This window comes from Podarcis liolepis, assembly GCF_965112155.1.
Source record: "Podarcis liolepis genome assembly, chromosome: 12".
NCBI classification, from domain to species: Eukaryota; Metazoa; Chordata; class Lepidosauria; order Squamata; family Lacertidae; genus Podarcis; species Podarcis liolepis.
Genome location: NC_139563.1, coordinates 10,857,143 through 10,879,147, shown reverse-complemented (window position 1 = coordinate 10,879,147; position 22,005 = coordinate 10,857,143). Strand labels below are relative to the sequence as shown.

Below are 22,005 nucleotides of genomic sequence, written 5' to 3'. Positions count from 1 at the left end.
ACTTGCATGTGGATCTATGCGCATAAGCCATGCACATAGATGGTGCAACACAGCCACCTCACCTGTTCTCACCTGTGCCATGTTGGAGGGTCTGCGCTACACAGTCTACCAATTTTCCCCTTTCCCTCTCGGCTGTCGCAAGGACTCCCAGGTCCTGGGAATTATCTTTGGCTGACCTCCTTGCTGGCAGCTATGCTTCGGCTCAGCCACTCAGAGGCCGAGGTTACTGTGTGTTTATTTTCCCACACCGATTAAACATCGCTGATTAGCTCAACTAATTAACCATACACTAGCAATTACGCTCTGACAGGTATCTTTGGAGCCTCTAACAGCTGTTACCACAAGATCAAACAAGTCAAGACAGGAAGAAGAAAGGAAAACAATTAAATACACAAATGAAACAGGCAGAAGGGGGGAAACGCACAAAAAACCCCCCACCACCCTCACCCAAATCCCTCCGCAGTCATCTCCAGAGCTTGGAGTATCTTACTGCATTTGCAAGGTAGGCTGAGCAAGGAGCAGGATGAGGTCACCATGCCCAATTTTCTAAAATGTATCATTTTAAAATATTAAAAATCTTTAAAAGGGATGTGGGTGGTGCTGTGGTTGAAACCACTGTGCCGCTTGGACTTGCTGATTGGAAGGTCGGCGGTTTGAATCCCCACGACGGGGTGAGCTCCTGTTGCTTGGTCCTAGCTCCTGCCAACCCAGCAGTTTGAAAGCATGCAGTGCAAGTAGATAAATAGGTACCACTCCGGTGGGAAGGTAAATGGCGTTTCCGTGCACTGCTCTGGTTTGCCAGAAGCAGCATAGTCATGCTGGCCACATGACCCGGAAGCTGTCTGCGGACAAACGCTGGCCCCCTCAGCCTGTAAAGTGAGATGAGCGCGCTACCCCAGAGTTGTCCGTGACTGGACTTACCTGTCAAGGGTACCTTTACCTTTACCTTATTATTTTAAAACTTACATCCCACCCTTCGCCAAAACCTCCACTGCCTACCCACTTTTGCCCCTGGACCTGCCCTCGGCTGATTGGCATGTGGCCCTGTGTTTTGGAAGCCCTCCTGCTTTCTCTGCTGATTGGGCCCCTGGGCCATTCCCCAAAACCTGTCCCAATGGTACCAATGTAAACTGTGAGGGGGGAGCCAGTCTGCCGCCATGGATGGCTTCTGCGCAAGGAATGGATGATGGGAAAAGGAGACAGCAGTCCGTGTGCCGCATTAATATCTATCACGGCTGCAACTTGATTAAAAATATTTTGATTGATTAACCCTATGAGTTTTAGTCGATTAAGCTATTGATTGAATTTGCATATGCACGCAAAAACAATATTTCTAAAAGCAAGAATCTCGCTCCCTTTGTCTTATTTATTTCGTTGCTTGGTTTATACCCCTACTCTTCAAATGAAATTCCCAAATGCAATACCAGGTCCAGTTAGCAATCTGACTGCAGTTTCCAAAGGCGGCCCCACATATAACATGTTACAGTAGTCTGATTGGGACACTGCAAGAACATGGGGATTTGGTTGGCATTCACATGTATCATAGGCATCATATGTGAGAGAAAAGGTGGGCGTTGTTGTTGTTGTTGTATTTTAATTTATTACCTGGTCTTCACCCTATGACTGGTGCTTGCCATCAGCATTTGTATTAAAAAGAATAATCCCTTTTAAAAATAATAATAAGAAGAATAATCTGCGTTTTGATTAATTGCAGCACCTTTTCAGCTGATTGAAAATCTTAAAACTGATTAACCAAGTTAAACGTTGCAGTTCTTCTGCCTTTTTTCAGCATTTGTACATAAGGGAAAATGGGAAGTTGCCTTATACCAAGTCAGAGCATGAGTTTGTGGTTCGAGGACCCGAACCCCGTGCAGTGGAATGAAACACAAGGACACGTGATATAAGGTTAATGGGCAAGAAAAGGCCACAACTTTATGACGGGACAACAAAAAGTGAGGTCTGGAGGCTGGCGCTGCAGCAATTTAGGCTGCTGTACACGCCCCCTTGAAGGCACCTGGTTGGATGCCTGGCTGAGGGCGTGGGCGCCAGCCAGGTGGGTGGGAGGCAGGGGGCAAACGCCCCCTGCTTGAGGCGGAGTCCGGCTCCCGGCCACAACCACTCCCCTCTCTTGCAGGGAGGAGAGTCTTTATCTAGCTCCCTTTTGAAAACACTGACTGGCAGCGTTTGTCTTCAGATGCGGTCTTTTCCCAGCCCTGCCTGGAGACACCAGGGATTGAACCTGGAACTTCTGAATGCAAAGCACTGGGTTATGGTCCTTCCTTCCTTCCTGCCTGCCTGCCTGCCTGCCTGCCTGCCTGCATTCCATCACACACCTGTGTGACCAACAGCACAACCCTATACATGTCAACACCAATGAAAGTACCATTAAGTTCAGTGGGGCTTGCTCCTTAGGAAGTGGGGAGAGGACCCAGAAAGAAGCTATGCAGATAGGAACAAGCTTGATTCTCAGTGGCGCCTCAAGGGATGGGACAAGCTTAGCAAAACGCCAATGGTCTCCCAGAGTGCATCTCTTGCCTCGGTCTCATATACTGTAAGTGAAAAGTTGCCTCTCAGCCCTGCAAGGAACACTAAAGCCTTGTGGCCATGAGGGCAACATTTATCTCCTCTCCCCTGACACTGAGTGCTCCAGATTTCATTGGGGATATACTAGTGCTGAATGTATCCATCTTCACAGACCCCACAAGTACACCACCCTCCTCATGGGTCCTTGGAACATGCAGCAAACCCACCACAAAAACTGGCATTTTCAGACTCTCCAAGTGTTGCTATTTTCCAGGGACAGTCCCGGATTCACAGAAGCCGTCCCGGTTTCTGATTTGACCCCTGAACGCTTTTCCTTAGGACGTCCCTAGTTTCATTGGAGAAATGTTGGAGGGGATGGAGTTATGCGACCCCCAAGCCAAGGAGATGAATAACCATACAACCTTTAGAAGACATCTGAAGGCAGTCCTGTATAGGGAAGTTTTTTAAATCCTTATTGTGTTTTATTGAATTGGAAGCCAGCCACAGTGGCTGGGGCAACCCTGTCAGATGGGCGGGGGTACAAATAATACAAATACAAATAATAATAATAATAATAATAATAATAATAATAATAATAATAATATAAATGGGACGTTCCTATTTTCACTGGAGAAACGTTGGAAAGTATGCATTTTGTTCTTGCTTTCTGTCAATTTATCTATCTACCTTAAGGTAAAGGTAAAGGGACCCCTGACCGTTAGGTCCAGTCGTGGCCGACTCTGGGGTTGCAGCACTCATCTCGCTTTATTGGCCGAGGGAGCTGGCGTACAGCTTCCGGGTCATGTGGCCAGCAGGACTAAGCCGCTTCTGGCGAACCAGAGCAGCGCACGGAAATGCTGTTTACCTTCCCGCCGGAGTGGTTCCTATTTATCTACTTGCACTTTGTGCTTTCAAACTGCTAGGTGGGCAGGAGCAGGGACCGAGCAACAGGAGCTCACCCCATTGTGATCAACAAGCCCTAGGCTCTGTGGTTTAACCCAAGGTGCCACCCGCGTCCCATGTATCTATCTACCTTAGCCATCTCTTTATTCCACTCTAGAGTGGCCAAGAGACAGGACGTAGGGGGAAGGAGCTATGCGACTATAACGGGACTGTTTGCAGACTGTGAGCAGGCTTCTCCATTTTCCGTGGCTCTCATTCATTTCTAAGGAACAAAGGAAATAAACAGCAGCTGGGCCATCTTTTCAGGGAGAGGGACTGTGGGGTGTTCTCTGGGCAAGGAAAGCGAGGTCAAGTGTTAAGCTTCTGAGACCTTGCTGTTTTCTGGGAATCTCTGCAGGTCAGAGACCTCTGGGTCCTTTCTGCACTTGGAGACCTTGCCCAGAACACGAGGCATGGCTTAGCGAGGATTAGATAATTCCAAGGCTATCAAGGGTTATCTCCATTGTCAAAGTCATCATGCCTCAGAATGCCAGTTGCTGGAAACTCTTGCTCTTGTGTCCAGCTTCTCACTGGCGTCTGGTTTGCTTCTCTGAGAACCGGATGTGGGAGGAGATGGGCCTTTGGCATAATCCGGCAGGCTTACTTACGTGGTGTAGTGGTTAGAGCAGGCGTCCTCAAACTCGGCCCTCCAGATGTTTTGAGACTACAATTCCCATCATCCCTGACCACTGGTCCTGCTAGCTAGGGATCATGGGAGTTGTAGGCCCATAAACATCTGGAGGGCCGAGTTTGAGGAAGCCTGGGTTAGAGGGTCAAACTAGGAGCTAGGAGACCAGGGTTTGAATCCCTACTTGGCCATGAAGCTAACTGGGTGACCTTAAGCCAGTCACTGCCCCCCCGCCTAACCTTCCTCACAGGGTTGTTGTGGGAGGTGGACAGCCACGCACACCACCTGGAGCTTTTACCTCAGTTTATTTCCATATTGCCTTTCGGCAAAAGGGCCCCCAAGGTCAAAATAGATACAAGATTTGACTAACAAGGCGCAACTGACAATAATTTAAGATGGCAAAATCCCACCATCTTACACACACACACACACAACACAGCAAAATCACACCATCTTTTATACACAAATGCACATACACACACACATATACATGCTTTGAGCTCCTTGGAGAAAAAGGCGAGAGATAAAGCTGTCAGTCCATCCATCCATCCTGTTCTTCTAGTACTGTGATCTGGGGAGATCCATACTCTGTGTCCCAGACTCTTCCCCCCCAAGGAGTCAATATGGATAGTGGCTTCATTGTCCCCTTGATATCCTGGAGGCCTTGGGACATGTATTGCATAACCCTATTTGCATATATCTGGAGTGGGTTGTTGTGGAACTGAGTCTGGATATGGCAACCACCCCGAAGCTTGAGCAAAACAAAAATTGAATTGTTCTGCTACCAAAACTTCTCAGAAGTGGTTTTGCACAACCTTTAACTAGAAGGCAGCACCACAGATGCCCTTGCTGTGCTATGACAGTTCTCTGTGTTTAGGGGTGTGTGTGTGTGTGTGTGTGTGTGTGTGTGTGTGTATTCAACCACATTGTCAGCCTCCAGAACGGATCAGTTTGCCTCCCTCCAATTCCTCTTCATTCTCTCCAGTTCATAGAAGGCCGATCTACGAGCCGCTCCTGGTCCCTGGCCTCCCCAAGTGATGGGAATGCTGTGATTGAAGGCGATTGCTGGACAAAACAGGGGAATTGTAAATAATGTAGGACAATGCATTTAGCAAGGGAGCTGGCGGCAAAGGGTGGAGGCCGGCGGGGCGGAAAGGGGGGCAGGGGAGAACAGCAGGAGGGGGGGGGCGGGAAGGCTGCGACTTTTGGTATTGATCAGGAATTAATATATAACCTTCAAGAACGTGGCGCAGAAGTTCAATATGGTTGTGAAAGCCCAGATTGCTGCTGTCTGGGTGATAAGTTACCCATAGATGCCAGAAGGGATGCAGCTGCTGATTACAAATGCACTCGGAGAAACCTGAAATTTCAATTTGCTCCACAAATGTCACCAAATGGCGCCGGCTCCTCCTGGGATTTCGGGAAGGAGTGCGGCTGTCCGCTGACCTCATTACCCTCTGCCCTTTCCCCAAAGTTCGGGAAGGTGTCCAGGCTGACGCCGTCCGAGCTGTAGGGTGGGGGACACCAGATTGTCAAATGGCCGGACGCATTGATGTCCAGCCATCTGGACATTTGTTTAAAAGAACACAAAAGCACCAGACAAGCCCTGCTGGGTCCGGCAAGTGCTCCGTGTGGTCCAACATCCTGATCGCTCAATGGCCAAAGAGATACCCGTGGGAAATCTGTGAACAGGGCTTCAGCACAACAGCACACGGCCACCTGCAATTCCCAGCAACAATATGTCACCCTTCAGTTGAGCTTTCAAGGCCACCTTATACCAGATCAAGCCACTAGCCTACTGAACTCAGGGATCTGGGACCCTCTAGGCTTCTCTGTGTGTACCCTGGCACTTCCGGGCCTTCTTGGTAGTGGCACCCGCCCTGTGGAACGCCCTCCCACCAGATGTCAAAGAGAACAACAACTACCAGACTTTTAGACGACATCTGAAGGCAGCCCTGTTTAGGGAAGCTTTTAATGTTTGATGCATTAAAAGGTAAAGGGACCCCTAACCATTAGGTCCAGTTGCGGATGACTCTGGGGTTGCGGCGCTCATCTCGCTTTATTGGCCGAGGGAACCAGCGTACAGTTTCCGGGTCATGTGGCCAGCATGACTAAGCTGCTTCTGTTGAACCAGAGCAGCGCATGGAAATGCCGTTTACCTTCCCACCGGAGTGGTACCTATTTATCTACTTGCACTTTGACTGCTAGGTTGGCAGGAGCAGGGACCGAGCAACGGGAGCTCACCCCGTTGTGAGGATTTGAACTGCCGACCTTCTGATCGGCAAATCCTAGGCTCTGTGGTTTAACCCACAGTGCCACCTGTGTCCCTACGTTTGATGCATTACTGTATTTTAATATTGTGTTGGAAGCCGCCCAGAGTAGCTGGGGAAACCCAGCCAGATGGGCGGGGTATAAATAATAAATTGTTGTTGTTGTTGTTATTGTTATTCTTATTCCACCAGGTCATACCCAGCCAGGGACTGGGCAGAGGAGGAATGGTAGAGCCCGTTTCCTCAGCCTGACCCTTCCAGAGAAGAAGAAGACAGTTCAGAATTACAACAGGGGTTTGAGGGAGATGATAGCTCAGAGGCAGAAGAGTGGGAAACCTGGGAAATAATGGAAGAGGAGGAGGAAGAAGCACGGGGGGGGGGGAGACAGCTGATGGACACAGTGTCTTTAGAAAGCATTCCAGACCCCCCTTCTCTCAGAACCCAGTGGGCCTTGAAAGTAGGAGAGCAGAGAGCTCAGAGGCAGAGGGCACATTTCTCAACCCGTAGTGATGACACATAATAGGAGAGAGGAAGGGGATGGAGAGTCACTTAGAGCAACGCCATTGCTCCAAGAGGCTGTATTTCTAAGCCTCTCTCTGTGAATATTGAATAAAAAGCATCGGCAATAATAATAATAATAATAATTTATTATTTGTACCCCGCCCATCTGGCTGGGTCTCCCCAGCCACTCTGGGCGGCTTCCACAGAAACCAAGAAACACCAAAATATCATACATTAAAAGCTTCCCTGAATAGGGCCGCCTTAAGATGTTTTCTGAATGTCAGGTAGTTGTCCATCACCTTGACATCCGATGGGAGGGCATTCCACAGGGCGGGTGCCACCACCGAAAAGGCCCTCTGCCTGGTTCCCTGTAGCTTCGCTTCTCGCAATGAGGGAACCGCCAGAAGGCCCTCGGCGCTGGACCTCAGTGTCCGGGCAGAACGATGGGGGTGGAGACGCTCCTTCAGGTATACTGGGCCGAAGCCGTTTAGGGCTTTAAAGGTCAACACCAACACTTTGAATTGTGCTCGGAAACGTACTGGGAGCCAATGTAGGTCTTTCAAGACCGGTGTTATGTGGTCTCGGCGGCCGCCCCCAGTCACCAGTCTAGCTGCCGCATTCTGGATTAGTTGTAGTTTCCGAGTCACCTTCAAAGGTAGCCCCACGTAGAGCGCATTGCAGTAGTCCAAGCGGGAGATAACTAGAGCATGCACCACTCTGGCCAGACAGTCAGCGGGCAGGTAGGGTCTCAGCCTGCGTACCAGGTGGAGTTGGTAGACAGCTGCCCTGGATACAGAATTGACCTGTGCCTCCATGGACAGCTGTGAGTCCAAAATGACTCCCAGGCTACGCACCTGGTCCTTCAGGGGCACAGTTACCCCATTCAGGACCAGGGAGTCCTCCACACCAGCCCGCCCCCTGTCCCCCAAAAACAGTACTTCTGTCTTGTCAGGATTCAACTTCAATCCATTAGCTGCCATCCATCCTCCAACCGCCTCCAGGCACTCACACAGGACCTTCACCGCCTTCACTGGTTCTGATTTGAAAGAAAGGTAGAGCTGGGTATCATCTGCATATTGATGGACACCCAGTCCAAACCCCCTGATGATCTCTCCCAGCGGCTTCATATAGATGTTAAAAAGCATGGGGGAGAGGACAGAACTTTCCTTGTCTTATCCGTTCCTGGCAACCTACTGTGGGGCTGGATCCTCTGACGCCTGACGTACCCCCAGCTACATACTTTCTCTTTAGGACCAGCCTCAAGTGTTGCACCAGCCTCAAGTGTTTTTGCCTGCCTGAAATGTGTCCTTGAACTCAGATCATGCCACCTGCTTGCCTGGACGGAGGACAGAGAGGTGTAGAAACTAGGCTACTGTGCAAAGGTTAGGTTTACATGCATTCCTCAAACCTCTGTTGTCTCTGGCCCCGGACTTGCCCCTGGAAGCTGTTTGAGAAGGTGGATTTCAGACAATACTCCTTCATTGGCCAGGGATCAAATCTGGGACTTTATCCATGTGCACTGACTATAGCCTTTCCCTTGTCTCTGTACAACATCCTTGTGGTGTTAGCTGCAATGTCGGAATGGCAGGACTTGCTAGGTTGGCCATGCTTGCTTTGCTGGCCATCTCAAGCTTTTGCACAGCTCAGTCTGGCGGGGGGCGTCGAGATCCTTCTGCCACACCGTTAAATGGATCAGAGTTGTTTGTCGATTTGCCTTGCAAGCAGCCGGCGAATGCAATGATGTTTGGCTCCTTCCACAAGCAGCCTCATTGCCGCCCCTTCCCTCTGCCTTTTGCATAAATTCAATTACATTTGAACGATTAACAGAGAGAATTTAAACATTTCTGTTTACAGAAATCAATTTAATAAATCTTCCAGGGTTTAATTTTTCATTTCTGGACAGAGTGGGGAGGGGACAGATGAATTGAAAAAAGTTTGGAGTCTTCCTAGTACAGCTCTTGGTTGTTAAATGGTCCATAATGTATACTGAGGCTGCAATCCTGGAAGCAAGAACCATTGAACCCAATGGAAACAAGCAAAGCATTGGACTGTGAGTATCTGTGCAACAGACTTGGAGGGCAACCCTAAGTAGTAAGTGTTCAGTAGGCTTATTCTCTAGTACGTTTATTTAGCATTGGAGCCTTAAACTAGTTTAATAGACATAGGTAAAGGTAAAGGGACCCCTGACCATTAGGTCCAGTCGTGGCCGACTCTGGGGTTGCGGCGCTCATCTTGCTTTATTGGCCGAGGGAGCTGGTGTACAGCTTCCGGGTCATGTGGCCAGCATGACTAAGCCGCTTCTGGCAAACCAGAGCAGCGCACGGAAATGCCGTTTACCTTCCCTCCGGAGTGGTACCTATTTATCTACTTGCACTTTGACGTGCTTTTGAACTGCTAGGTTGGCAGGAGCAGGGACCGAGCAACGGGAGCTCACCCCATTGCAGGGATTCGAACCGCCGACCTTCTGATCGGCAACTCCTCGGCAGCAGCACCCGCGTCCCACCTTTAATAGACATACACAGTTCCTTTCTCCAGGAAATCCTGGGATCCGTAATAGGTGACCAGATGGAATAGAGGCAGCATTAATAGTTGTAAAGAAGAAAGAATTTCAGCAGCTATAGCTATTAAATGTGCAGCAGCCCCCTTCTCTTCTGCCTCTGACCATGCTAAACTGCTGTTCTGTGAGGAAGGCTCTCAGCCTCCAAAATAAAATTATCAACACCCTAACCAATTTACAATTTCCAGGATCTACTCAGTTTACAGGATAGAGAGGCTTTTACAGTTCAGTTCCATGCATATTTACTCTGAAATAGGGGTGAGCAAATCTCTCCGTTTTTGATTCTTGCAGTTTCTCTCTTTCCCAATCTTCAGTTCAGCTCTCCACAATTCCACTTATCCGCTCGTGAATTCCTTTCTTTAAAAATCCTCATGAAAATTCATTGCCACTTAGGTGCAAATTTCTCCTGCTACACACATTTTTTTGGTTGGCAATTTTGCCTAAGCATTTTCCCCTAACATAATATGCATTTTGCATATTATATTCAGTTGTATGTGCATTTTCAGGCACAATCTATCCTGGTTGTATGCATTTTTGCAGACATTACTAGGCTGGAGAGTTGCACTGCAAAATTCAGAGAGGCTGGAATTTTGAAAGACGGTTGTGTTTCAGTTTCCTGATTGTTTCAGGAAGTGTGAACTAGGTACATTTCCATCAAATTTCTCCCCCATTCCTACTCGGAAGTAAATCCATCTTAGTTTAATGGGGCTTACTCTCAAGTAAGCATTCATAGTCTTGCAGTTTGAGTCTCAGCCATGGTGCAACATGATGAACAAGGGAAAACTGCTACACTGCTGCATGACCTGGCATTACGGTGGCCACATGCAAAAGAGGACCAGGGCTCCTGCACGTTAGCAGACACTATCCCTGCCACTGCAAAGATTAAAATGCAGTAGCAGGATCCAACAGTGAAAGCTACTTATTGTCACTTTGCTCGCTTCATGTCCTATTCTGCAAAATTCAATGTACATACAGTGGACGCTCAGGTTGTGAACATGATCTGTGTGGGAGGCACGTTCGCAACCCCCAGCATCCACAATCCACAGCGCCACGTCTGTGCATGCGCGGGTTGTAATTTGGTGTTTCTGCGCATGCGCGAGCGCTGAAACCCGGAAGTAACCCATTCTGGTACTTCCAGGTTTCGGCGCGTCCGTATCCTGAAAACGCGCAACCTGAAGCATCTGTAACCTGAGGTATGACTGTATTATTGGGGGGGGGGAAAGGTCCAGGCCCTTTAATGAAACCCACAAGCCCCACCTGGGCTCCTCTCAGATTTAGCCAAATCCCGTCCACATCTTGTCCTCAAAAACAGTAGCTGGGCTGGGGGAGCCATCACAAATGGTACACAGCCCATTGATCTCCGTTAATTCAAGCATTCTGGTTCCCTGGCAGGACATGTGCTTTTCACACCGAAGGTCCCACCTTCAAAATCCAGGTGTTACGGGAAGAGGCTTCTGCCTGAAGCCCCAGAGAGCTGCTACTAGTCAAGGTTGACCAGGGATGGGGAACCTGTGCCCCGTTCTTTGGTTCCCACATCCACCAACCCCACAAAGCATGGTCAAGGGTTAGAGATGACGGGAGTTGCAGTCCATCTTGGGGCAGGGCTACAAGTTCCCCATTCTTGCCACAGAGGGCGCTGAGCTAGTTGGGCCTGCTTGTCTAGTTTTGGGGGAAGTTATAGCTCAGTCACCCACCCTTTGCAAGTCGTGGGTTCAATCCTTGGTTTCTCCAGGTAGGGCTGGCGTGTCGCCTGTCTGAAACTCTGGAGAGCATAGCTGGCAACTTACAGATTTGAAAATAAGAGACCAGCAGCCTCGAAAATAAGGGACCAGCAGCCAAAATAAGGGATTTTCCAAGCACAGGTATGTTCAACTTCTGAGCCCCTCCCAGCCAAAGGCAGAAAGCCCGGCCAGCAGCCAAACGAAGCCTCAAGCGGTGGTTCCCACAGCACAGCAACCCGGCAAAGGGGATGCAGCAAGGAAAACCACCGTCACCTCTCCGCTGGGAAGCGCTGAGCAAAGGCGAGTCCCCAGGCAATGCGGTCGATTTGATCGGCTCAAGGCATGGAAGCTCCACCCCCCAGTCATTCTTAGACTCCTTATTGGGTGAGCAACACAGCCAAGCAACACAGTTGGAGCCTCCCTCCTCCCTGGCTGGCAGGGAGGGAGGGAGAGGAGCTGCTTCCTTTGAAACCCGGGAAATTTAAGGGACATCATCAATAAGGGACAGCAGCGGGACATGGCTCTGGGATAAGGGACTTTCCCGCCAAATAAGGGACGGTTGACAGCTATGCTGGAGAGCCACTCCCAGTCAGTGTAGACAAGTCTGCCCAGTGGGTCACACCTTTGTCTCCTTCATGGTCCAGCTTCTTTCCTAGTCTCGATTCTGCCCAGGACTTCCCTAGCCAGATCCTGTCCGGCTGCTTCTGGGCTCAGCTGCTTGCAAAGCCACCCATCGCTTTGGCTTGCTGGACCCTCCTACTGATGATGTGTTTTTGGGTGGCAAAGGCTCGAAAGCTGCTTGGTCAAGCCAGCTAGCCACTTTCGTGGGTTCATGCCAGGCTGCGGGGCAGGGGTGGGCTCTGTCAGTGGCGCGGGTGCCGGGTGGGCGGGGGGTTGGGTTGCTTTTGTTTGGGTGAATAAACCAGGCTTGTTCGTGGAATATTAATTAATAATAGATGAACACGCATGCATTATTCAGGCTCATAAAAGCAGATTTGCCCTCCAGGCATTGTACAAGGATCACCCTTCCTCTCCCCCTCTCTTGTTTTCTTCGTTTTACAAGAAAAAGATATGCGCATTACTGATGCCTGGGTCCTTTTTAATCCAAATGCAATAGGATGGCCACAGGTCCTTGCCACGCTCGTTTGCTTGGCATACTGAATGGGGCATCCAAAACTTTCCAGGGATACCAGTTCAGTTAAGCATTTTTCCATCTCTCCGTCTCTCTCACACACACATAAGCAGTCATTTGACCCCGTCAGATCTGCAGTGCACCCCTGGCACAATTCAGCTGCTTTTAGGACAGGGACAAACAATCCTCCCCATGTGTTCCTTTTGCTGGCGGAAAATTTGTTCTGCCAGAAAGCCGTAGAGATCTAGTGAGCATTTGTTGGCCCTGAAGGTCAAGGCAGGCCTAGGGTTTGCCAGGTGATGGGGCTGATTCGACACATGGGAATATAGGAAGCTGCCTTGGCCTTGCACCGAATCAGACCATTAGTCCATCTAGTCCATATTGTCTACTCTGGCTGGCAGGCACAGGGTCTTTTTCAGCCCCCCATGAACCACAGTATGAATGTGCCTTACTTCTCCAGGATCAAGCTCTGGGGAAAACAACCACCCTTGGTTAGTTCTGGAGAAACCCATTGTGTGCTTGGCAGCACTGATTGGCTAGTGCCTGCGAGGTCACCAGGAAGCCTCTCCCCAATCACCAGAGCTGTTTAATACGTGTTCTTTTTTTTAATGTTGACCCTGCTGTGAAGAAGGCAGATTCCATGCTAGGGTTCATTAGGAAATGGACTGAAAATGAAAACTGCTGATATGAAATCTGTGTTGTGTGGCCGCATTTGGATGGCTCTGTACAGTACTGGTCACTTCACCTCTCGAATGATATTGTATAGCTGGAAAAGGTTCAGAAAAGGGCAGCTATGCATTTAGGAGGCATTTGGCCAAACTGGCTAGGACTGGGCAGATGAAGATGATGGACCATATGGAACTTGCCGAACTGACCAGGAGACTCTGAGACCAGAGAGAAGAGACAGTGGAAGAAGACTGGAAGAAGTTTAAGGAATATTTATTAAATATGTTAATATTTAAATCTTAGAATAGCTTTGGAAGTGGATTTAGGCTGTAGGGTTAGAAGTAGAAGGTAGTGCATTTTAAAACAGTAGTATTTGTAAGTGATAAAATGTGAAGATTTTTATGGTTAAAGTAAGTGTGATTAAAAAAATGGTTAGAAATTATGATATATGTAAACTGCTAAAGATGAGGCAAAATGAAAATCAGATAGGGGGGACTTGGGGAAGCCCACCTAACAATGTTTAGAAAAAAAATAAGGATAATACAAGAATCTGTTTGTATGGTTTGTTTTTCTGTTTGTGTTGTTTATTTGTGTTATAAAATGAATAATTTTTTTTTTTTGGGGGGGGGGACTGGCTAGGACTGAGGATGATCCACGAAGTATGATATCCAGTGCTCCCAGCCAATGGGAAGGTTGGACTGCTGGCCAATAAGCATCTGAGACTAGTCTGGAGCAACTGGAGAAGCTTAAGCTGCTCTCTTAGAGCATAGCCTGGATAGCTCAGTTGGATAGAGCACAGTGCTGATAACGCCTAGGTTACAGGTTCGATTGCCATACGGGATAGCTGTGTACCGTATTTTTCGCCCTATAAGACGCACTTTTTCCCCTCCAAAAATGAAGGGGAAATGTGGGTGCGTCTTATGGGGCGAATGCAGGCTTTCACTGAAGCCTGGAGAGCGAGAGGGGTTGGTGCCCACCGACCCCTCTCGCTCTCCAGGCTTCAGGAGAGCCCCAGCGCCAGCCCCACAAGGTCGGGGGACAGAGGGAGGCGGAACGCCGCCATCCCGCTGTCTCCCGAAGTGGTTTGGAGGCTGACGGCGGGGAGAAGAGCGCTTCTCCCCGCTGCCTGCCCCACCACTCCGGGGACAGCAGGGAAACGCAGCGCGTCTCCCTGCTGTCCCCGGACCTGATTGCAAGGCGGGCGGCGGGGAGAAGAGCGCTTCTCCCCGCTGCCTGCCCCACAAGCGCCTGGGGGGGGGGGAAATACCGTATTTTTTGCACCATAACACTCACTTTTTTCCTCCTAGAAAGTAAGGGGAAATGTCTGTGCGTGTTATGGAGGGAATGCCTATGGGTGGCGGGGGGAATCTGCTGCAGTCGTGAGCAGAGGATCCATGGTTCCCCTTCCTTCCCTCCTCTGTGGCTCGCTTTGAAACAGCAAAGCGGGAGAAGAGCCGCTGCCGGGGATGAGTGGGGAGGAGGGAGAAAAGCAGAGCCTGCTCGCTTTAAAGGAGCAAAGTGGGAGAGGAGAGGAGCTGTCTCCCCTTATACCCCTCTTCTTCTTCATTATTAGCAGCATCCTTCTCCACCCACCCCACGCGTGCTCCTTCTCCCCTTAAACCCCTCTTCTGCATTATTAGCATCCTTCTCCACACACCCCACACGTGCTCCTTGTCCCTTGAGTGCTTTTCCTTCCCTCCCCACTTAAAATGTGGTTACAAAGCATGGATCCACATGGATCCTCAGGATTTTTGCATTGGGCTACTCTAAACTCACTGTCAGATCACATGTCTGTGGCCACAGCATGAACCACAAAAATCATACATCCACTGTTTCATTTAGAATATTTTTTTTCTTGTTTTCCTCCTCTAAAAACTACGTGCGTGTTATGGTCGGGTGCGTGTTATAGAGCGAAAAATACGGTAAATTTTTTTCCCTTTATTCCCCCCCCCCAAACTTGATGCGTCCTATGGGCCGGTGCGTCCTATGGGGCGAAAAATACAGTATTCCAGCATTGCAGGGGATTAGACTAGATGATCCTCAGGGTCCCTCCAAATCTATGATTCTAGTTTCTGAAGCTGAAGGCCTGATCTAGCAGATATTTAGTCTCCATGAAGGTTTAAAATGCACCTCTCAATTCCTAATGCTCTTCTTTGAACAGAATATACAGATTCATAAATGTTGTGGTTATACAAATAAAAATACCGTATTTTTCCATGTATAAGGTGATGCTTTTTGCTAAAAAATTAGGCAAAAATTGGGTGTCGTCTTATACACAGATAGTGAATGCAGAGGGGGGATGTGCGATTAATGGCAGCAAGAAGCAGGAGATTGGCAGCGGCGATTGGGTGGGTGATTGGTGGCTGCGGCAAGGCCTGCTGGTGATTGGCTGCAGCTGCAGCAATTGGGCAAGCGATTGGCAGCTGTGGTAAGTGGGCGGGTGGGCTGTTGGTGGCGGCTAGTGGGCAAACAACTGGCTGCGGCAAGGTGTGTGATCGGCAGGGGCTGTGGCAAGCGATCGGCAGTGGCAGGGCAGGCGGGTGAGCGATTGGCGGAAGTGACCACCCCCACCCCACCCGAAAAGCTAAACAACTTAATTTCTTAATTTTGGGTTAAAAGAATAGGGGTCGTCTTATACACAGAAAAATACGGTATCATAGGATGAAACAGGAGGGTAAGGCTGCCTAACCTTCCTTCTAGTATTTGATGTCCGATATCAAGCATGGTCATATGGACTAGAAACTTAATTTTAAAACGCTGTGAAATTTCGTTATACCAGTTTGGACACCCCATGTATCAGGCATGGGTACAGCCTTTTTCCATGAGCCAAAAGGTTGTGGGGTTTTTTGTTTTTTTATTTGTTTTGGTTTTTTTGCATTTTATGCCTAGCTCCCCAGCTGAGCTCAATGGGAGGCGAAAGGAACCCAAAGCGTCTGCTTTCAGCTCCTATTTTATGGCGACAAATCCATCTGAATGCCTGCTGGGAGCCTGTTCCTGAAGCTGTGACAGAGATCTCCGCATAATTGTAATAATTTATGGGGTTGGTGTGATTATTAATGCAGCTCTGAGGCAAACTAAACAAGTGGATTTAGGCTCACAAAACCTGTTCAAACACAGCTAAAAACCCTACAGAGGTCTTGGTGTTTCAACTGCCTAGCCTTGGTTTTGCCAAGGACTTTTATGAGGGAGGCTGTTCCTTCGTCAGAGGCAGCCTAGGAGAGAGAAGAGGCAGCTGTCGTTCTTATCCGGCAACAGATCAGGGGCGAGAAAACATTACGGCCACATTAGTCCCGCCTCACCCTATAAATATTCAGCCTTAGGGAAGCTCTTCGCTTTTCGTCACCTTTGCTTTTTAATTATTTTCCTGCACGTCACACAGTTTCTTTGTTGGTTTCTTTTTAAATGGCATATCTGGAGTGGGGGGGGGGAACTGTTCGAGGTAGTGGCCGTCACTATTTCTTGTGGGAGTGAGTTCCACAGTCTGCAAATTTGCAATGGCGCCTCCCTCCTCAAAGCCTCCCAGCCTCCTGAGATAGAGGCGCATGGGGAACATTTCTGAGACTCACCTAGTTCTGCTAGTCCACTGTCCATATGCCACTGGTGTCCCTGAAATCTGAAAGACTCCTGGCAGCAGGCAAGTTTGGGTCTCTGCACCCAGCAACAGCTGCTCACCTGACTTGGTAAAGGTGGCCGCAGGAGCAGGTGACGAATTGGGTGGGGTGGCGGCACCTGCCTCCGTGTCACAGGAAAGCAAGTTAGCCATCCCACCCAGCGAACACTGTTGAATTGGGTCCACCTTCCTCTCCTCACTCAAGATTCCACAGAAGGACTTTCATCCGCAGGGTGGGAAGATTGCCTGGACACAAATAAATAAATAAGGGACGAGAAGAAGACAAATAGCCGACAGCTCCGGCGACGCCACCGCTCCCCATTCCTTCTAGTTCATTATTCCCTTGTCATATACACTTCCGTGTTACCATCTGCCGCTCTGTTAGGATGTGCCCAGTCAGTCCTGGTTGGTGGGTGTGCATCTCCTGTCCAGCTGGAGCGAAGGTTTATATTGGCTGATATAATCAGACAGCACTCTTTTTTCTTTTCTTTGCGTCTTGATTGATTGCACCTCTCCCTTCCCACATTAACTTGCAATGAAGTGCTCCTGCACACTGAAAGACATTTGTCATGTGCAGTTCTGAAGGCTGTTTATAACTTAATTTACTCCGCGGTAATAATGATTATATCTAAATATTTATGGAGAGGTCAGGCTGAATAAATTCCTTGCTAATTCCACGGGGCTGCTGCCCTGACTGGCTGTTGCTTCCCCGCTCTTCCTGGATCTCACTGTCCCATCCTCAAAATGCCGGCCAGATGATTGGGCAGTTCCCTGCAGACCTGGCGGTGACGAGGGAGGAAGCAAGGTGATCAACTGCAGGTGTTGTTTCTGCAGAGCACAGCCAGAGAGCCAAGATGAGCTGGAAGGGACCTTTAATTTTAGTCCCGGAAGAATTTCATGGGCCTCGCAGGGCCTCCAGCGCCACTTCTGGGAGTGATGTCATGTGACATGGTCATGTGATGTCATGATGTCACATTTGTCGATGTAGCTGGGCACCCATGATCTGGGGCCCAAGTCTGTGCCCCTGCCAATTTCTCCCTGATAATTTATCCTTCATCCCCCACCTGCAAAAGATATTTCTGCTTTTCTGCCTTATTTATTCTCTTTAGAATTCAGAGACTGCTGGGTTTTGAACTTACTGTTATCAGGTGACTGAGGACGATGTGTTTGCGTTTTCCTTTCCATTAAACATTTGTCCAGTGCTTTGTAACCACCCAGGCTGACCACACGTCCTGATTTGAAAAAGTCTCATGGAAGCAGTTTCCTCAGGACATTTTACCTGGATTTTAACTGAAGCAAGGAAAGCCAATAGGCCAGTTACCAAACACCTGAGATCGCTGCATTTGCTGATCTCATTTTTTTATGCTAAATCCTTCCTTCTCATTTCCTGAGAAGTAAAAAAAACTTCACCTATATAACAGTGAAGAATTTTCAGGTGCATACTAGGCGGCATCCCTGCCGAAAGGATGAGAGGGACACTCACAAAGGAAGGACACTCACAAAACATTTTAGCCACATTGAAAGTAAGCTGAATGCAAAATGACAAGACCCCCAGCCATGAAAATTCCACTGAAATTTTCTCTCCCCTTTGATAACTTTCTCAGGCAATTTTTCCTTTCGTTGATCATTGGGAAAATGGTGCGAAGCCAATATGGAAGAAATGTTTGCCACAGCGCTAGTTTGAGAGGAGGCCTATTGGCCAACATCTGTGACGTCCTTCAGAACACATTTAAAAAGTGTCAAAAAATGGCGCGCGTGGGACCATGTTTTGCTGCTTTTCATAGGGGTGGGACAATTCAGGGAAATGTTTGTGTGCAGAGTGGGGAAGCTGGCAATCCCTTTACTTCATGGCTGTTTGAGTTGCTGTCTTGCAAATCGCCCGTGCAAAAATTCTGCAGCATCCAGCAGGCAAGAGTGCTGTGGTGACTGGAGCAGAATCTGATGCTGGACCATCATTTTTAAGAGAGTTGAAGGGGAAGTGATAGAGAACCACACTTCAAAAATGCAGCGCCACCCGCCTAGCCAATATCTTTGCCTTTCAGCTTTCTTTGGGGGAAGCAAGTACAAAGGACGGTTTGGATCGAAGCTGGGAGGGCTGTAAAAGGACAGTGAATGGTGACCACAGGGGTGTTCCTGCTGCCGAAGTTTTTGTCCTTGGCAAATCTCTTCCTTTTTTGAGGCCATTCACCTAGGAATAGTTCAGACACAAAAGGGGGCCTTTTGTGACAGTTTGAAGTGTCAGGAAAAGGGATCTTTAAAACCATGTAATCCTTGCTCCAGGAACAAATGGCTCTTGCAGACCATCTCAGATGTTTTCCAGCTCATTCTCCTTATCCTTGAAGAAAAAATGTAGGCAAATTGCTAGACTTTCTCTGAAACTTTGCTTCAGATGTTGCTTCCATTGACCTTAAGATCCCTTATACTTCACCTTGATCAATGAAATTCCTTGGTGGATCACTTTTGGTGGTTCCCCACATAGCCGAGTTTCACTAAGGACTGAGATTTTAGCGTGGCAGTTCAGTCCTGTCCTGTGGAACTCCCTGCCACCTGAGGTTCAGCAGGAACCATCCCCGTCTTCTCTCAGACATCTTCTCAAAACTGTACAGTTTGGACAGGCCTTCACGCTAGGAATTTTCTATTTTTAACCGACCACTACCTATCGGTGGTGCTTCTAATTATGATTTATGGACTGACTTCATTGCATTCAGGTATTACAAGCTGCCTCCATATACTTTACGAACATGTGTGTTATAAAGATTTAAATTAATTCATGGTGGATTCCGTACAAATTTATCCCAACATAGAAATGCAAGACAGGCAAACATTCAGCAGCTATGGCTTCCCACCCCAACAATGCCAGGAAAAAAAAGCTTTGCCCTTTGAATTTCTGCCTGTTTGCCCATAACAGCAGAGCAACTGCTTCGGTTTTGTTGAACACAGGGTTAATCTAGATGTGCACTTAATTACCCAGCAGGTGGTTTGTTTTCCCTTAATTAATTACGGGGTGCGGAGCCCAATTCTTATTGCAAAGTCAGCTCCTGAAAGAGGGGAAATTATTCTTCACTCAGCCACTGATACTGGAATCGAGGTTTCTCTCACCCATGCAGCTGCCGGTTTGGGAAGGGAAATGCAAGCTGGCCTCCACTGCTATCTCGAAGGAGGAGTGAAGAGACAAGGGTCCCCATCTTAGATTCCTTTTTCTGTGAACGTCCTCCAATTCCCTCTGCTATCAGAGATTTGCTGCAGGTGGTGACTTTCTCAGTGCACACGAACACAAGATGCTCAAGCCCAGACCTGCCAGGTGTTCCTATTTTCCAGGGATGTCCCTGATTTATATGTGCCATCCCAGTTTCTGATTTGGTCCCTATTTTCATTGGAGAAATGTTGGAGGGTATGGAGTTATCCGACCACCGAGCCATCTGAAGGCAGTCCTGTATAGGAAAGGTTTCTTTAAAAAATGTTTAAATAATTAAATACATTTTTATTTATACCCCACCCTTCCCGGTTCAGAAAACTGGGCTCAGGCCGGCTAACAACAAATTTAAAACACTTAATTGTAATAGCAGCATCAAATACAGTATAAAATGTTTTATTATGTTTTTATATATGTTGGAAGCTGCCTAGAGTGGCTGGGGCAACCCAGCAAGATGTGTTGGGAATAAGTAATCATATTATCATTATGGAATGGGACGTCCCTGTTTTCATTGGAGGAATGTTGGAGTGGATGCAAGCCCACCAGCAGGACCTGAGTGCAACAGTGCTCTCCCTGCTTGTGATTCGTGGCTCAGTTGGTTAGAGCGTGGTGCTGATAACGCCATGGTTGCAGGTTCGATCCCCGTCAGGGACAGCTGCAACTTCCGGCCTTGCAGGGGGTTGGACTAGATGATCCCAATTTTATACGTTGTGTGTCTTTGCTTCTCAGTTTGTATTGGGTTGTTTTATGCACTGTGGCTTGCAGTTATTTTTATTGATTCTAGCTTGGAAATTATTTATTGTAATTGTTAAAGAGGGAATTTCTGTTCCATTATCATTTGCCGACATTGAATTTGATTGCGTGCTATGATAGCCTAACGCGTTATTGAATGCTACTTTATTGGAAATAAGTTGTTTATTTTGAAGTTATGTTTTTATTACGACATTTTGGTATCGGATCAGGTTGTTATAAGGTCTGTGCGATCTCTGTTGTTTCTTCAGCTTGCAAACCGCCTTGTGCATAGTCAGCAAGGCAGTGTACAAATTAAAAGTGAAATGAAAATACTCAGGGTCCCTTCCGACTTCACAATTCTAGGATTCCCATCAGTTGGCATTCAGAGGCGTAGCCATCATGGCCAGAAGCTATTGACAGCCTTCTCCTCCATCCTCTTTTTTTCTTTCTTTCTTACTTTATCATTAAGCACTTTATTGAATAGTCACCATACTTTTAGGTTGAATACTGTATACAGGTTCTTTGGAACGGTTCTATCAATAACATATCAGTTCTTTGGAGAAAGCAGCTGCCTTGTGGGGCTCTGTATCCCAAACCAGTTAACTCTCTTGCTTCTGTATCCCACTAACTACACAGGGGAAGGCGTCTATCTTCATGCTTTCTCATACACTCTGGTGCAGATAACGTTGTTCATTTCACACTCCACAACCAGCTTTCCATCTCTTCTATTTTTCTTTTTATTGTCGTCTCTTTGCCATCCCATTTCTGCAACTGATTGAGCAACCCATTGTCTAATGTTACAATACTCTTTACTTTCCTGTCTTCCGCTGTGGTCTCATCAAACTGTTCCCCCAGTTTGAAGGAAATCTCAGTGTTCTTTAAACTGCTCTCTGTTTTGATGGTTATAACATCTCTGTTGCAACTGATGGTCACATTGGGCTTGGCAACACCAGCCACCTTTCTGGTGGCAAAGCCCACGCCAAGTTCTTTCATATAGTCATCAATTTTTTCTGTGGAAACAAGCTTCCAAGTTCCCAAAAATTGTTCACACATGGTGTAGGATTAACTAAGTTTCCTGAGGAAATTCTTACAAGTTTAACGAAGCACCACAAAGAGCACAGCACCTCTCCTCCATCCTCTTTGAAAGCCACCATCACAGCTTCTTGTCAGAGTGAATTCCAAAGTTTTGTCTGTCCTGAATCTTCCACATTCAGCTTCAAGGGACCTCCTTGAGGTCTAGTGTTATGAGAGAGGACTAGCCCAATTTCTCCACCTGTGCCTAGTTTTATATAACTTCCACGTTCAAAGGATGGCAGCAACCTCTCTTTGGAATTCCCCCCTTTGCTGTCCCTGTTCTCTTTCTGGCCAGGCACTTTTAGGATCTTTTACTTGTACAGTCGTACCTTGGTTCTCAAACAGAATGCATTCTGGGAGTCCGTTTGACTTCCGGAACTGTTCGAACACCAAGACACGGCTTCCGATTGGCTGCGGGAGCGTCTTGCAGCCAATTGGAAGCCACGGAAGCCACAC

At 48.0% G+C, this 22,005-nt stretch overlaps 1 protein-coding gene across 1 annotated transcript; it reads right to left on the bottom strand.

Moving 5' to 3' along the window:
- Positions 1-20,939: 20,939 nt before the first annotated feature.
- On the bottom strand, positions 20,940-21,595 carry LOC310690355 (fatty acid-binding protein, adipocyte-like). Its single transcript, XM_083469113.1, has one exon. It carries the CDS (start codon positions 21,526-21,528, stop codon positions 21,166-21,168), a length of 363 nt encoding a protein of 120 aa, XP_083325239.1. The 5' UTR covers positions 21,529-21,595; the 3' UTR covers positions 20,940-21,165.
- Positions 21,596-22,005: the final 410 nt, after the last annotated feature.